Consider the following 18004-nt stretch of genomic DNA (forward strand, 5'->3'; position numbering starts at 1 on the left):
AACCTAAACCAAATTTGGGAGGGTTTCAGTTTTCAAAAGAGTAATTTATAAAACCAATGGATGAATTTAAAGTCAGGTTATAAGCTTTTATTTACATAACATGGATAAGCGACAGAATTTCTGTCAGGGAGTGTATAGGAAGGTCCTTCACAACTATATTGCCCTTGTTAAGCCATTGACGGACCTCACCAAAAAGAAGCTACCTCACGTAGTCACCTGGGACAGCTGACTGAGCGGTCCTTCAGAGCGTTGAAAGCTGCCCTCACGAGTTCTCCAATCCTCCGAGCCCCGGACGTCAACGGACGGTTCATAGTTCAGACTGGTGCCAGTGTATTTGGCCTGGATGCAGTGCTCAGCCAGGTAAACGGGGAGGGGGAAGAGCACCGGTGGTATTTCTCAGGCGCAAGCTCTTACCCCAGGAAGTGGCATACGCCACTGTGGAGGAGGAGTGTCTCACTATAGTGTGGACCCTGCGGAAGCTGCAGCCCTACCTATGTGGACGCAACATCAACATAGTAACAGACAACAACCCTCTCAGCTGGCTGCACCGGGTGGCTGGCGACAATGGTAAGCTCCTGCAGTGGAGCTTGGCTCTACAGCAGTATGATTTTACCACCAACATTAAATTACACAGAAATCCCCTCTATACATTGTTAATGTGGTAAATGACTATTCTAGCTGCAAACGTCTGTTTTTTAATACAATATCTACATAAGTGTATAGAGGCCCATTTCCAACAACCACCACTCCAGTGTTCTAATGGTACATTCTGTTTACTAACTGTGTTAGAAGGCTAATGCATGTTTAGAAATCCATTGAAAACCCTTGTGCAAGTACCGTGTTTTTCCAAAAATAAGACACTGTCTTATATTTTTTTTTGCCGCCCCGCCCCCCCCCCAAAAAAAGCAGTACGGCTTATTTTTGGAGGAGGTCTTATTCTTGGAGAAACACGGTTTGGGGGTAAGTTTACCCCCCAAAAAAATCAGACCCCCAACTTCCCAGGAGGCTCATACTCACCAGACCCGGACGTCTGCGTGGCTTATAGATCCTCCTGTGATCTCCGATGAGTGCTGCTCGCCGTCCTCCCCTGCTTCTGGCTGACACACACACACAAACACACAGCAGATCGCACACACACGCACGCACACATGACATCCAGCGCAACTGGCTGCAGGTAATGATGGGAGGAAGTCATGTGTCCGGCCGCAGGTCCTGTTCTGCAGGTCCTTCCGCTTTCAGGATTCTGCCGGCGAGAACAGATCGGTGTCGCTGGATGTGGTGAGTATCTATGCGATCCGATATGTGTGCGATCCGATGTTTGTGTGTGTGATTTGATGTTTGCATGTGATCTGATGTTTGTGTGTGCGCGATCTGATTATGTGTGCGATCTGATTATGTGTGCGATCTGATTATGTGTGCGATCTGATTATGTGCGATCTGATTGTGTGCGATTTGATTGTGCGATCTGATTGTGTGTGCGATCTGATTGTGTGCGCGATCTGATTGTGTGCGCGATCTGATTGTGTGCGCGATCTGATTGTGTGCGCGATCTGATTGTGTGCGCGATCTGATTGTGTGCGCGATCTGATTGTGTGCGCGATCTGATTGTGTGTGCGATCTGATTGTGTGCGCGATCTGATTGTGTGCGCGATCTGATTGTGTGCGCGATCTGATTGTGTGTGCGATCTGATTGTGTGTGCGATCTGATTGTGTGCGCGATCTGATTGTGTGTGCGATCCGATGTTTGTGTGTGAGATCTGGTGTGTGTATTTGTGACATCTGATTGTGTGTGTGAGATCTGATGTGTGCGGGTGTGCGATCACTGCAGGTCCTCTGCTCGGCATCTGGGGAGTATGATTACGTGGTGCCCGCTGTGTATAATGAAGTGTCCTGCAGTATCTGTATCTTTTTTTAGCTGCACGAACACTTCACACTGGTCTACAAAACAAAATGTATATATTTTTCTGGCATGGACTTTAAGAACAGTTTTAGACTAATTTGAGGGTGCTGAATTCAAATCTGATCTTATAATTTCTCTATCACATCACGTTTTTGCGCTGTAGTTATATATCCCATTTTCATGAATTCCATGAAAAATATAAATAGTGTATCAAAAGTTCCGGTTTATATGGTTCAGTAAGGTAAATTTAGTTTTCATTTAGTCTCCCAATAAATGTGAGAATATCTTTGTTTTCTTTGAACATGCACAATTCCCATTTGTTATGATAAGAAAGTAAACAAACAGACGTGTGCAGGTACTGTTTTATTTATTGAAATTTTCAATGAATTTTGATATTTATTGTATTTATCCTGCTGTTTTTCTGTTTTTTTTTTGTTTGTGAATCAATATCTAAGGTGTGGGGGGACAGAAATTCAATTAACAACTCAGGTAGCTAACAACTTTTATCTTGTATTTCTCTGCAGGATGTTTTGCTGATCTAACAATGGCCTCTACATCTCGCAGAAGACAGTGCTCAAATAATCCAAATATTTTTTGTTACATCTGTGGAAACTTTACTGTGAAGACTCAGAGGCGCAACATTACTGACTTTGTTAAGAGGGTGTATTTTGTATACTTCAAAGTAAAACTTGGAGACCAAGACAAGCATTGGACTCCTCACAAAGTGTGCAAAACCTGTATTGAGAGCATGAGATCACGGTCTCAAGGGAAGAATGCTAAACGTCAGTTTGGAGTTCCTATGGTTTGACAGAACCAAGCAATCATTTAGAAGACTGCTATTTCTGCCTTGTCGATGTAAAAGGTTTCAATAAGAAAAACAAGCAATATTTGCAATACCCGAGTATCCCTTCAGCTATTCGACCAGTTGGCCATAGTGAAGACATACCTGTTCCAAAATTTAGTGCGCTTCCAGAAAACGTTGACACAGATCTCTCCTCACATTGTTATACTGATGAAGAAGACAGTCCAGATATTTTTCAGCCATGTGATGAAGATTGTGACAAACCAATTCTGTTTACTCAATCTGCTTTGAATGATCTGGTTAGAGATCTTTATCTACCAAAAGAGTCTGCTGAACTATTGGCTTCAAGACTACAAGAGAATCGAATGTTGAAACCCGGAACAAGTGTCTCATTTTATCGTGACCGGGAAGCAGAACTGCGTAAGTACTTCCATTCAGATGGCCAGCTTGTCTATTGTGCTGATGTTGAAGGGCTACTTCTCTTTATGGGACTTCCAGCATATGATTCAAGGAATTGGAGGCTTTTTATTGATAGTTCCAAAAGAAGTTTAAAATGTGTTCTGTTACACAATGGAAATAAGTATGGCTCTGTACCAATAGGTCATTCTGTAAAACTTAAAGAAGAATATAAAAACATCAAGATTGTTCTAGAGAGGTTACAATATAATGCTTATGGGTGGTTAATTTGTGTTGATTTAAAAATGGTTAACTTTCTTTTGGGTCTGCAAGGAGGGTACACAAAACACCCTTGTTTTCTGTGCTACTGGGACAGCAGAGCTACAGCAGAGCATTGGGTGAAAACTGAATGGCCTCAGCAACAGAGTTTGGCATCTGGCGATCAGAATGTCATCCATGATCCTCTAGTGGATAGGAAGAACATTGTCTTTCCTCCCTTGCACATAAAACTTGGATTGATGAAGCAGTTCTTCACAGCTCTCAATCACAGTGGAGAATGCTTTAACTATATATGTTCAACTTTTCCTGGTCTTAGTGAAGAGAAGAAAAAGGCTGGAATATTTGATGGACCTCAAATAAGAACACTTATGAGAGACCCAAATTTTATCACATCAATGAATGAGACAGAAGAAAGAGCTTGGAATGCATTGTGTAATGTGGTGCAGAGTTTTCTAGGGAATAAGAATGCAGACAACTATGAAGAGATTGTGGAAGAGCCACTATTGAGTCTGCGAAATCTTGGATGTAGAACGAGTATCAAGCTTCACTATTTACCACAGCCATTTGGACTGTTTTCCAGAGAATCTTGGGGATGTGAGCGAGGAACAAGGGGAGCATTTTCATCAGGACATTACAACAATGGAAGAATGGTATGAAGGCCGGTGGGACTCGCATATGATAGCTGACTATTGCTGGAGCTTGATGAGAGACAACCCAGAAGCTGTACATCACAGATCAGCCAAGGAAAGAAAGTTCAAATAACTGCCATTTGCCATTCATCTGTGTGCCATATATCTGTGTTTTTATATTTTGTAGTTTAATTCTGTAAGTATATTTGATTTGCTGTACATAGACTTTCTAATCTTTGTTATTCCTTGATTAAAAATATACAAAATGTAGTACCTAAAATCATGTGTTTTTATCATAAAACATTATATTTAAGCCTTGCTCTGAAAATGCTGAAAATCTCTGCTAGGTCTTATTTGTGGTAAACACAGTATGTTAGCACAGCTGAAAACAGTTTTGCTGATTAGAGAAGCTATAAAACTGACCTTCCTTTGAGCTAGTTGAGAATCTGGAGCATTACATTTGTTGGTTCTATTAAACTCTCAAAATGGCCAGAAAAAGAGAACTTTCATGTGAAACTCAACAGTCTATTCTTGTTCTTAGAAATGAAGGATATTCCATGCGAGAAATTGCCAAGAAACTGAAGATTTCCTACAATGGTGTGTACTACTCTCTTCAGAGGAGAGCACAAACAGGCTGTAACCAGAGTAAAAAGAGAAGTGGGAGGCCGCGCTGCACAACTGAGCAACAAGACAAGTACATTAGAGTCTCTAGTGTGAGAAATTCACACCTCACAGGTCCTCAACTGGCAGCTTCATTACATACCCGCAAAACACCAGTGTCAACGTCTACAGTGAAGAGGAGACTCCGGGATGCCGGCCTTCAGGGCAGAGTGGCAAAGAAAAAGCCATATCCAAGACTGGCTAATAAAAGGAAAAGATTAATATGAGCAAAAGAACAGACATTGGACAGAGGAAGATTGGAAAAAGTGTTATGGACAAAGAAATCGAAGTTTGAGGTGTTTAGATCACACAGAAGAACATTTGTGAGACGCAGAACAACTGAAAAGATGGTGGAAGACTGCCTGACGCCATCTGTCAAGCATGGTGGAGGTAATGTGATGGTCTGGGGTTGCTTTGTGCTGGTAAAGTGGGAGATTTGTACAAAGTAAAAGGGATTTTGAATAAGGAAGGCTATCACTCCATTTTGCAACGCCATGCCATACCCTGTGGACAATGCTTGATTGGAGCCAATTTCATCCTACAACAGGACAATGACCCAAAGCCACCTCCAAATTATGGATGATCTATTTAGGGAAGAAGCCGGCAGCTGTTATCTATCTGTAATGGAGGATCCCAGTCACCAGACCTCAACCCTATAGAGCTGTTGTGGGAGCAGCTTGACCGTATGGTGCAAAAAAGTGCCCATCAAGCCAATCCAACTTGTGGAGGGGGGGGAAGCATGGGGCGAAATATCTCCAGATTACCCCCGCAAATTACCAGCTAGAATGCCAAAGTCTGCAAAGCTGGAATTGTGCAAAGGAGCGATCTGTGCTGAAAACAAAGTGTGAAAAGAAAATTATTATTTCACGTAAAAATCATTATTTCTAACCTCGTCACTGTCTGATATTCTCTATCCATTATGCAACTCATCTGATAAATAACAGTAGGATTTTTCATGGAAAAGACAATTGTCTGGGTGACGCCAAACTTTTGAACTGTAGTGTAGGGCTCTGCAGACCTCAGCACAGATATAGAGCTCTGCAGCCCCATCACAGATATAGGGCTCTGCTGACCCCACCACATATATAGGGCTCTGCTGACCCCACCACATATATCGGGCTCTGCAGACCCCAGCACAGATATAGGGCTCTGCAGACCCCACCACATATACAGGGCTCTGCAGACCCCAGCACAGATATAGGGCTCTGCAGGCCCCACCACATATATAGGGCTCTGCAGACCAAACCACATATATAGGGCTCTGCAGACCACAGCACAGATATAGGGCTCTGCAGGCCCGACCACATATATAGAGCTCTGCTGACCCCACCACATATATAGGGCTCTGCAGGCCCCACCACATATATAGAGCTCTGCAGGCCCCACCACATATATAGAGCTCTGCAGCCCGACCACATATATAGGGCTCTGATGACCCCAAGACATAGATAGGGCTCTGCAGGCCCGACCACATATATAGGGCTCTGCAGGCCCCACCACATATATAGGGCTCTGCAGCCCGACCACATATATAGGGCTCTGCTGACCCCACCACATATATAGGGCTCTGCAGGCCCCACCACATATATAGAGCTCTGCAGGCCCCACCACATATATAGAGCTCTGCAGGCCCCACCACATATATAGAGCTCTGCAGCCCGACCACATATATAGGGCTCTGATGACCCCAACACATACATAGGGCTCTGCAGACCCCACCACATATATAGAGCTCTGCAGGCCCCACCACATATATAGGGCTCTGCAGGCCCCACCACATATATAGTGCCCTGCAGGCCCCACCACATATATAGAGCTCTGCAGGCCCCACCACATATATAGAGCTCTGCTGACCCCACCACATATATAGGGCTCTGCTGACCCCACCACATATATAGGGCTCTGCTGACCCCACCACATATATAGAGCCCTGCAGGCCCCAACATATTTAGGGCCCTGCAGGCCCCACTACATATATAGTGCCCTGCAGGCCCCACCACATATATATTGCCCTGCAGGCCCCACCACATATATAGTGCCCTGCAGGCCCCACCACATATATAGTGCCCTGCAGGCCCCACCACATATATAGAGCTCTGCAGGCCCCACCACATATATAGTGCCCTGCAGGCCCCACCACATATATAGTGCCCTGCAGGCCCCACCACATATATAGAGCTCTGCAGGCCCCACCACATATATAGAGCTTTGCAGCCCAACCACATATATAGGGCTCTGCTGACCCCAACACATAGATAGGGCTCTGCAGACCCCACCACATATATAGGGCTCTGCAGGCCCCACCACATATATAGGGCTCTGCAGGCCCCACCACATATATAGTGCCCTGCAGGCCCCACCACATATATAGAGCTCTGCAGGCCCCACCACATATATAGGGCTCTGCAGGCCCCACCACATATATAGTGCCCTGCAGGCCCCACCACATATATAGAGCTCTGCAGACCCCACCACAAAGATAGGGCTCTGCAGGCCCCACCACATATATAGGGCTCTGCAGGCCCCACCACATATATAGAGCTCTGCAGCCCGACCACATATATAGGGCTCTGCTGACCCCAAGACATAGATAGGGCTCTGCAGGCCCGACCACATATATAGGGCTCTGCAGCCCGACCACATATATAGGGCTCTGCTGACCCCAACACATAGATAGGGCTCTGCAGACCCTACCACATATATAGGGCTCTGCAGGCCCCACCACATATATAGTGCCCTGCAGGCCCCACCACATATATAGAGCTCTGCTGACCCCACCACATATATAGGGCTCTGCTGACCCCACCACATATATATATGGCCCTGCAGGCCCCACCAGATTTAGGGCCCTGCAGGCCCCACCACATATATAGTGCCCTGCAGGCCCCACCACATATATAGTGCCCTGCAGGCCCCACCACATATATAGTGCCCTGCAGGCCCCACCACATATATAGAGCTCTGCAGGCCCCACCACATATATAGAGCTCTGCTGACCCCACCACATATATAGGGCTCTGCTGACCCCACCACATATATAGGGCTCTGCTGACCCCACCACATATATATATGGCCCTGCAGGCCCCACCAGATTTAGGGCCCTGCAGGCCCCACCACATATATAGTGCCCTGCAGGCCCCACCACATATATAGTGCCCTGCAGGCCCCACCACATATATAGTGCCCTGCAGGCCCCACCACATATATAGAGCTCTGCAGGCCCCACCACATATATAGAGCTCTGCAGGCCCCACCACATATATAGAGCTCTGCAGCCCGACCACATATATAGGGCTCTGCTGGCCCCAACACATATATAGGGCTCTGCAGACCCCACCACATATATAGGGCTCTGCAGGCCCCACATAGCGACCTGCCTCCCCCATACATCGCTCTGCAGTCCTCCACATGGCGATCTGCACCCCCCCAACACAGGGCTCTGCACCTCACCCCCACAGTACTCTGCACCTCCCCCACATATCACTCTGTACTCCCCCAACACAGGGCTCTGCACCCCCCACATTACTCTGTACCTCCCCCCACACATTGCTCTGTACCCCCCACATTACTCTGTACCTCCCCCCACACATTGCTCTGCACCCACACACTCATCGCTCTGCACCTCCTCCCCCACACATCACTCTGCACCTCCCCCACATATCACTCTGCACTCCCCCAACACAGGGTTCTGCAACCCCCACATTACTCTGTACCTCCCTCCACACATTGTTCTGCACCCACACACTCATCGCTCTGCACCTCCTCCCCCACACATTGCTCTGCACCTCCTCCCCCCCACATCGCTCTGCACCTCCCCCCACATCGCTCTGCATCTCCCCCCACACATCGCTCTGTTTTCCCCCCCACACACTTCGCTCTGCAGCCGCTGCTCCTTGTTCGCCCGCTGTCTGTGCTCTTGCCATGTCAGCACAGTAGTGACGTCACCGCTGTACTGAACTGTCAAAGAGTACAGACAGCAGGCCAATGATGAGAAGCCGCACAGCGCTCCCTCTCATCTGTGATGCCGATACATTTGAACTTGTGAACCTGAGCAGGGGGCCCGATGCTGGCGGTGACACAGCGGGCAGCTGCTGGCAGGCCCCTCCCCAGCTCATGGGCCCCACACCAGTGGCTGGGAGGTTGCAGGGAGAGTACAAAATGTGGGGCGGGGACTCCGGTGCACTGTACATGCCCAGCAGGGTGGCTACATGATGTCAGCTGTGATGCCCGTCTACAAGGCGAGCTTAAGCTCCTGCCCCTGTGACATCACAGGAAGCAGCAAAATCCCGGGAGGAGCGGTCACATGACCTCTCTGAGCCGGGGGAGAGGGGCTGACAGCAGGGCAGGTAGGTAGTCACTATCTACTTACCTGCCCCAATGTAGCCCAATAGTGAAATAACAGAAAAAACAGCAAAATAACCCGGATAACCCCTTTAATTGATGTATAATAAGTTTCTCTATTCTCAGAATGACAAGACAATGAAAAACATCTATAGTGATTGCTGCCCGGCTCCTGTATCCGAAAAATGGGGAAGAACCATGAGCCCAATCTCACTGCCTCCCCTGAAAATACTGATCCATAAGGACATCAACGAGCGGAAGATCCTCGAGCTCACCAACGAGATCACCGAGCTGCTGACCGGAGAGGTGACTGCTGGGAAATAGTACAGTAACAGTGGAGGATTCTGGGTGACGACCAGAGAGGGGAATGCTGGGAGATTATAACATGTACACTGGAGGATTCTGGGGGATGAGAGGAGACTGCTGGGAGATTATGCAGTGTACACTGGAGGATTCTGGGTGATGAGAGGAAACTGCTGGGAGATTATACAGTGTATACTGGAGGATTCTGGGTGATAAGGAGAGGAGACTGCTGGGAGATTATACAGTGTACACTGGGGGATGAGAGGAGACTGCTGGGAGATTATACAGTGTACACTGGAGGATTCTGGGAGATGAGGAGAGGAGACTGCTGGGAGATTATACAGTGTATACTGGAGGATTCTGGGGGATGAGGAGAGGAGACTGCTGGGAGATTATACAGTGTACACTGGAGGATTCTGGGAGATGAGGAGAGGAGACTGCTGGGAGATTATACAGTGTATACTGGAGGATTCTGGGGGATGAGGAGAGGAGACTGCTGGGAGATTATACAGTGTACACTGGAGGATTCTGGGGGATGAGAGGAGACTGCTGGGAGATTATACAGTGTACACTGGAGGATTCTGGGGGATGAGGAGAGGAGACTGCTGGGAGATTATACAGTGTACACTGGGGTATGAGAGGAGACTGCTGGGAGATTATACAGTGTACACTGGAGGATTCTGGGGGATGAGGAGAGGAGACTGCTGGGAGATTATACAGTGTATACTGGAGGATTCTGGGTGATGAGGAGAGGAGACTGCTGGGAGATTATACAGTGTACACTGGAGGATTCTGGGAGATGAGGAGAGGAGACTGCTGGGAGATTATACAGTGTACACTGGAGGATTCTGGGGGATGAGGAGAGGAGACTGCTGGGAGATTATACAGTGTACACTGGAGGATTCTGGGGGATGAGGAGAGGAGACTGCTGGGAGATTATACAGTGTACACTGGAGGATTCTGGGGGGTGATGAGAGGTGACTGCTTGGAGATTATACAGTGTACACTGGAGGATTCTGGGGGGTGATGAGAGGTGACTGCTGGGAGATTATACAGTGTATACTGGAGGATTCTGGGTGATAAGGAGAGGAGACTGCTGGGAGATTATACAGTGTACACTGGGGGATGAGAGGAGACTGCTGGGAGATTATACAGTGTACACTGGAGGATTCTGGGAGATGAGGAGAGGAGACTGCTGGGAGATTATACAGTGTACACTGGAGGATTCTGGGGGATGAGGAGAGGAGACTGCTGGGAGATTATACAGTGTACACTGGAGGATTCTGGGGGATGAGAGGAGACTGCTGGGAGATTATACAGTGTACACTGGAGGATTCTGGGGGATGAGGAGAGGGGACTGCTGGGAGATTATACGGTGTACAATGGAGGATTCTGGGTGATGAGAGGTGACTTCTGGGAGATTATACAGTGTACACTGGAGGATTCTGGGGGATGAGAGGAGACTGCTGGGAGATTATACAGTGTACACTGGAGGATTCTGGGGGATGAGGAGAGGAGACTGCTGGGAGATTATACGGTGTACACTGGAGGATTCTGGGGGATGAGGAGAGGGGACTGCTGGGAGATTATACGGTGTACACTGGAGGATTCTGGGGGATGAGGAGAGGAGACTGCTGGGAGATTATACGGTGTACACTGGAGGATTCTGGGGGATGAGGAGAGGAGACTGCTGGGAGATTATACGGTGTACACTGGAGGATTCTGGGGGATGAGGAGAGGAGACTGCTGGGAGATTATACAGTGTACACTGGAGGATTCTGGGGGATGAGGAGAGGAGACTGCTGGGAGATTATACGGTGTACACTGGAGGATTCTGGGTGATGTCGGTTTCCTCTGTTGTCAGGTTACGATCAGGTGTCAGGATGTGGCTTTCTTTTTCTCCATGGAGGAGTGGGGTTATGTGGAAGGACACCGGGATGTTTACCAGGATCTTATTGTGGAGGCGCGCCGCCCTGTGACATCAGCAGGTAATGCACATACAGTGTATATAGATGGAGGGGAGCCAGCACTGCTTGTGAGTGGCATACAACAATGAAAAAGTAAAAAGTGTAATATTCACAAATTCATTCCTACTGTAACAATTCAATGAGATTTTTGGCAAATAATTGATCAATGATTTGAGCCCCCCTGCCCCGTCACGGCAAATCTCTATAAGGGGGGTCCCTACACTACAGTTATAATATACATACGTACCATAAGGTCTCGTGTAATGCGCAGGACCATATGAGAACATCACCTACCTGAGAAGTGTCAGAACCGCTCCCATGCTGCAAGGGCTGACAACTGCGAGTAGAAGGGCAGTCCAGATGCCAGTGCGTGCGGCAGAACCACACACACCAGCTAAATATCTGCTCCTCAAAGGTGATTTGAATTAAAAATACATTTATTTAGCATAAGTTACAATTTAAAATAATCAAAAGAGATGGAAAAAGAGAATTGCCGGAAGAAAGTGCAGTGTCTGCATATGAGCCGGCGTCTGAGCAGTGCAGAGAGGATCCAGAGCTCTGGAGCATGCGCGGTGTGCGCGGCTGATACCACAGACAATCCTCATCAGTGGCTGCAGTTATTAGCTGAACGTTCACTGCACATACACACGAAAATGTGAGATACAAAGATATAAACCGGGAATGCAAGGACTCGCTGGACCGCTCTCCAGTGTAACCATCCACCAGAAGGAGCCTCGGCACCAGGCGGATGGTAATTCTTTGGGGCTCTTTTACCGTCCTGAGATGCCCTGTCACAAAAGACATGCAAGTACAGAATTTATCACACACGTGCACACATGTACACACTATACAGATACATATACAGACGCATATACACACATACATATACACATGCACACGCCCACATATATATACACATGCACATACACACGCACATACATACATTCACACACACATAGATATACACACATACATACATATGCACACGCATACACATATATACACGCATACAAATACACACACATGCATACACACATGCATATACATACATATATATACACATTCACACACATACAAATGCACATACATACTGTACACTTGCACATGTACAAATTCACATATCTACATTCAAACACACATAGATATATACACATGCATATACATACATAAACACACCTATACACAAACAACACATGCATACATATTTACACACATACGTATACACATGATATCAGGATCAGGAAGTAGAGGCAATATACAATGCCATGCAGAGTACCTGATTGCAGATGTGCGTGATCGGTATGTGAAACGCATTGCCGGTGAGGGATGTAGTATACACTCCCACACAGAGTGTAGGACCGCGCATGCGTGGGATAACAAAAATGGGGCAGTGAGAAATAATGGCATGCGTGCCACAGTGGAATGCATAACCATGCGAAGGAGTAAAACAGTGTATACTAACAACACACATAAAGCCTAAACCGCACATGCGCAGATGAAAGTGAAGAGAAAATAAAGCACTGAGTGGAACACATACCCCCACTACAAAAAACGGATGGCTTGTGTCACAAAGCCGAACACACTCCAATGAAACCCAGAGAATAACAGTTTGTAAGTGTGTATAATGAAGGTTATAGAGTAAATAGTAATCTCCAGATGGAGTGTCACCGCTGACAAAACAGAGAGTAGTAGAGAATGGGTTTCACAGCCGCGCCAAAAGACTACTGGATTCTTCTCAGATTAATGTTTCTTTTATTTCATAACAGGTCAAGTCTACGCGTTTCAGGAGAACACAGCTCCCTTCTTCAGGACAAACCAGCAAAGAATCATCAAATCTGCTGTATAGAGAGCCTATACACCATTATATACCTCATGGAATGAGGTCAGAGCACACCCACCAAAAGAGAAACAAAAAAAAAAAAAAAAAAAAAAAAAAAGGAGGCGGGAAAGACATGCTTGCAAGTCACAGTGACGTAGTATGGAATAAAAAAGTCATAATGCAATACAATTGTAAAGGCTCTCTATTAATTCCAACAACTTAAAAATCAATGAATTAAAAATACCGAATAAAATTATGTTTATATTAAAATGTTTCTGAGTGATTTATTTAATTGTGTATAAAATGTGAATATATGTATAATACTCTCAGGGAAGTGTATAGTGTATTGCCCAGAACACTGAAATAGCTTAAAGTTTTCAGTACCATATAAACCGGGAACCATGTGTGGAAGACGTGCAGCTGAACGTGCCACCTGTGATTATATAGATCAGACCCATACAAACACTTGTTTAGGGAGTTAAATCCTTCCAAGAAGGATTGGAGACAAAAATGGATAAAATATCTATATAAGCAAGTCTATTACTATGGGACCGCTAGTAATAGACTTGCTTATATAGATATTTTATCCATTTTTGTCTCCAATCCTTCACAGGTGGCACGTTCAGCTGCACGTCTTCCACACATGGTTCCCGGTTTATATGGTACTGAAAACTTTAAGCTATTTCAGTGTTCTGGGCAATACACTATACACTTCCCTGAGAGTATTATACATATATTCACATTTTATACACAATTAAATAAATCACTCAGAAACATTTTAATATAAACATAATTTTATTCGGTATTTTTAATTCATTGATTTTTAAGTTGTTGGAATTAATAGAGAGCCTTTACAATTGTATTGCATTATGACTTTTTTATTCCATACTACGTCACTGTGACTTGCAAGCATGTCTTTCCCGCCTCCTTTTTTTTTTTTTTTTTTTTTTTTTTTTTTTTTTTTTTTTTTTTTTTTTTTTTTTGTTTCTCTTTTGGTGGGTGTGCTCTGACCTCATTCCATGAGGTATATAATGGTGTATAGGCTCTCTATACAGCAGATTTGATGATTCTTTGCTGGTTTGTCCTGAAGAAGGGAGCTGTGTTCTCCTGAAACGCGTAGACTTGACCTGTTATGAAATAAAAGAAACATTAATCTGAGAAGAATCCAGTAGTCTTTTGGCGCGGCTGTGAAACCCATTCTCTACTACTCTCTGTTATCTGCCTCTTGGGGACCGCTGCCGGGACTTGGTGTTACATGCTGCTATAGGTGTTGTGACTGTCACAACCCGAATTGGTGAGTAGGATTATTCTTTGCTTCACCCTATATATATTGGGGTAAGACCCTATTGCGCTTTCTTTTTCCACAGTTTTCACTTATACCGCTGACAAAACAGCATGTCACAATAGACATATATAGGTATGTACAGTGCCTACAAGTAGTCTTCAACCCCCTGCAGATTTAGCAGGTTTACACATTCGGAATAACTTGGCATTGTGACATTTGGACTGTAGATCAGCCTGGAAGTGTGAAATGCACTGCAGCAAAAAAGAATGTTATTTCTTTTTTTCTTTTTTTTTTTTAAATTGTGAAAAGTTTATTCAGAGGGTCATTTATTATTCAACCCCTCAAACCACAAGAATTCTGTTTGGTTCCCCTAAAGTATTAATAAGTATTTCAGGCACAAAGAACAATGAACTTCACATGTTTGGATTAATTATCTCTTTTTCCAGTCTTTTCTGACTAATTAAGACCCTCCCCAAACTTGTGAACAGCACTCATACTTGGTCAATATGGGAAAGACAAAGGAGCATTCCAAGGCCATCAGAGACAAGATCGTGGACAGTCACAAGGCTGGCAAGGGGTACAAAACTCTTTCCAAGGAGTTGGGCCTACCTGTCTCTACTGTTGGGAGCATCATCCGGAAGTGGAAGGCTTATGGAACTACTGTTAGCCTTCCACGGCCTGGACAGCCTTTGAAAGTTTCCACCCGTGCCGAGGCCAGGCTTGTCCGAAGAGTCAAGGCTAACTCAAGGACAACAAGGAAGGAGCTCCGGGAAGATCTCATGGCAGTGGGGACATTGGTTTCAGTCAATACCATAAGTAACGTACTCCACCGCAATGGTCTCCGCTCCAGACGAGCCCGTAAGGTACCTTTACTTTCAAAGCGTCATGTCAAGGCTCGTCTACAGTTTGCTCATGATCACTTGGAGGACTCTGAGACAGACTGGTTCAAGGTTCTCTGGTCTGATGAGACCAAGATCGAGATCTTTGGTGCCAACCACACACGTGACGTTTGGAGACTGGATGGCACTGCATACGACCCCAAGAATACCATCCCTACAGTCAAGCATGGTGGTGGCAGCATCATGCTGTGGGGCTGTTTCTCAGCCAAGGGGCCTGGCTATCTGGTTCGCATCCATGGGAAGATGGATAGCACGGCCTACCTGGAGATTTTGGCCAAGAACCTCCGCTCCTCCATCAAGGATCTTAAGATGGGTCGTCATTTCATCTTCCAACAAGACAACGACCCAAAGCACACAGCCAAGAAAACCAAGGCCTGGTTCAAGAGGGAAAAAATCAAGGTGTTGCAGTGGCCTAGTCAGTCTCCTGACCTTAACCCAATTGAAAACTTGTGGAAGGAGCTCAAGATTAAAGTCCTCATGAGACACCCAAAGAACCTAGATAACTTGGAGAAGATCTGCATGGAGGAGTGGGCCAAGATAACTCCAGAGACCTGTGCCGGCCTGATCAGGTCTTATAAAAGACGATTATTAGCTGTAATTGAAAACAAGGGTTATTCCACAAAATATTAAACCTAGGGGTTGAATAATAATTGACCCACACTTTTATGTTGAAAATTTATTAAAATTTAACTGAGCAACATAACTTGTTGGTTTGTAAGATTTATGCATCTGTTAATAAATCCTGCTCTTGTTTGAAGTTTGCAGGCTCTAACTTATTTGCATCTTATCAAACCTGCTAAATCTGCAGGGGGTTGAATACTGCTTGTAGGCACTGTATATAGATATACGGGGGTCATGTATAGAGTCAAAAGATTCAAGTCAGCTCACCTGTTCAATCTTGCCGTGCATCATTGACTCAGGCCGGTGCACGGAGAGTAAAGCTTCTCATCCAGAAAGTGGAGATCCATGAAAGGAAAAAAAAATTCCAGCTACTTCATCCCAAGATATTTTCTTAAAACTTGTAAGTTTAATTCATAATATTAAAAACAGACATACATTTAAAAAAAAACATTTCGAACATAGGCGTTCTTAACCCCTTTAGACCATGGACGGATATATGCGTCATGGAGCGTGTCCCGTTAAGCCCCGCCCCCTGCCGCGGGCAGGCGGTGGTCGGCACACCTATCAGCTGTTTTCAACAGCTGACATGTGTGCCTGCATGTTGCGAGTGGAATCGCTTCCACTCGCAACATTTAACCCCTTAAATCTCGCTGCCAAAGTCTGGCAGCAAGATCTATATGCGCGCGGCCATGTTTTTTACTTACCGCTGCCCCCACCGGAAGTCACGTGCGTGATCACGTGACTTTCGGTGGTTGCCATCGTAGCACAGGGTCATGTGATGACGCCTGCAGCTATGATGTTTCACTTTCATTTTCCCTCGGCCGAGTGCAGAGAGAAACAGAAAGTGACTGAATCTGCTGTTTACAGCTGTATAGCTGTAATCAGCAGATAGATAAGAGCGATTGGATTGCTGATCGCTATAGCCCCCTAGGGGGACTAGTAAAATAAAAAAAAAGTTTTAAAAAAACCCTAAAAGTTCAAATCACCCCCCTTTCCCTCCATAAAGGGTTAAAAAATAAATAAATATACACATATTTGGTATCGCCACGTTCAGAAATGCCCGATCTATCAAAATATAAAATCAATTAATCTGATTGGTAAACGGCGTAGTGGCAAAAAAATTCCAAACGCCAAAATTACGTTTTTTGGTCGCCGCAAGTTTTACGCAAAATGCAATAACAGGTGATAAAAACGTAGCATCTGCGCAAAAATGGTACCATTAGAAACGACAGCTTGAGACGCAAAAAATAAGCTGTCACTGAGCCATAGATCCAAAAAATGAGAACGCTACGTGTTTCGGAAAATGGCGCAAAACGTGCGCCACTTTTATTGGACAAGCTTGTGAATTTTTTTTAACCCCTTAGATACAAGTAAACCTATACATGTTTGGTGTCTACAAACTCGCACCGACCTCAGACATCATAGCCACACATCAGTTTTACCATATAGTGAATACCGTGAATAAAACATCCCAAAAACTATTGTGCCATCACACTTTTTTTGCAGTTTTTCCACACTTGGAATTTTTTTGCTGTTTTACAGTACACCATATGGTAAAACTTATGGTTTCATTTAAAAGTACAACTTATCCCGCAAAAAACAAGCCCTCATATGGCAAGATTGACGGAAAAATAAAAAAGTTACGGCTCTCGGAAGAAGGGGAGCAAAAAACAAAAACGCAAAAACGGAAAGTGCCCCGGGGCTGAAGGGGTTAAACTCGGCTATAAATATTTGTTAGTGACCAGGTTTTGTACCACAAGCAAACAAGAGACAGCCCTTAGAAATCTAGAGACTCAAAAAGAAAAACAAAAAAACACCAAGAAAAAAAAATCATGTATAGATATACAGGGTTCATGTATAGGTATAAAGATTTACGGGAGTAGAGTAATCTCAGTGTCTGGTGTATATATATATATATATATAATATATATACGGGGGTCGTGTAATCACCATGTCTGGTATATAGATATACAGAGGTTGTGTAATCACCATGTCTGCTATATAGATATACGGGGGTCGTGTAATCACCGTGTCTGGTGTATAGATATACGAAGGTCGTGTAATCACAGTGTCTGGTGTATAGATATACGGGTGTTAGGGTAC

General features: G+C 45.2%; 1 protein-coding gene across 4 annotated transcripts in view; it reads left to right on the top strand.

Annotated features, from left to right (window-relative positions):
- The window catches only part of LOC142295845 (uncharacterized), a 108540-nt gene that overhangs the window by 38729 nt on the left and 51807 nt on the right, over positions 1–18004 (top strand). For 2 of the 4 annotated variants that reach the window (XM_075338927.1, XM_075338928.1), the window contains 3 exons: positions 2425–3122; positions 9134–9313; positions 11175–11298. In XM_075338927.1, the coding sequence (XP_075195042.1) occupies positions 9146–9313; positions 11175–11298 (292 nt within the window). In that variant the 5' untranslated portion in view covers positions 2425–3122; positions 9134–9145. The remainder of the gene's footprint in view (positions 1–2424; positions 3123–9133; positions 9314–11174; positions 11299–18004) is intronic. The other 2 variants (XM_075338925.1, XM_075338926.1) reach the window with 1 other exon arrangement.

This window comes from Anomaloglossus baeobatrachus, chromosome 3, assembly GCF_048569485.1.
Source record: "Anomaloglossus baeobatrachus isolate aAnoBae1 chromosome 3, aAnoBae1.hap1, whole genome shotgun sequence".
NCBI classification, from domain to species: Eukaryota; Metazoa; Chordata; class Amphibia; order Anura; family Aromobatidae; genus Anomaloglossus; species Anomaloglossus baeobatrachus.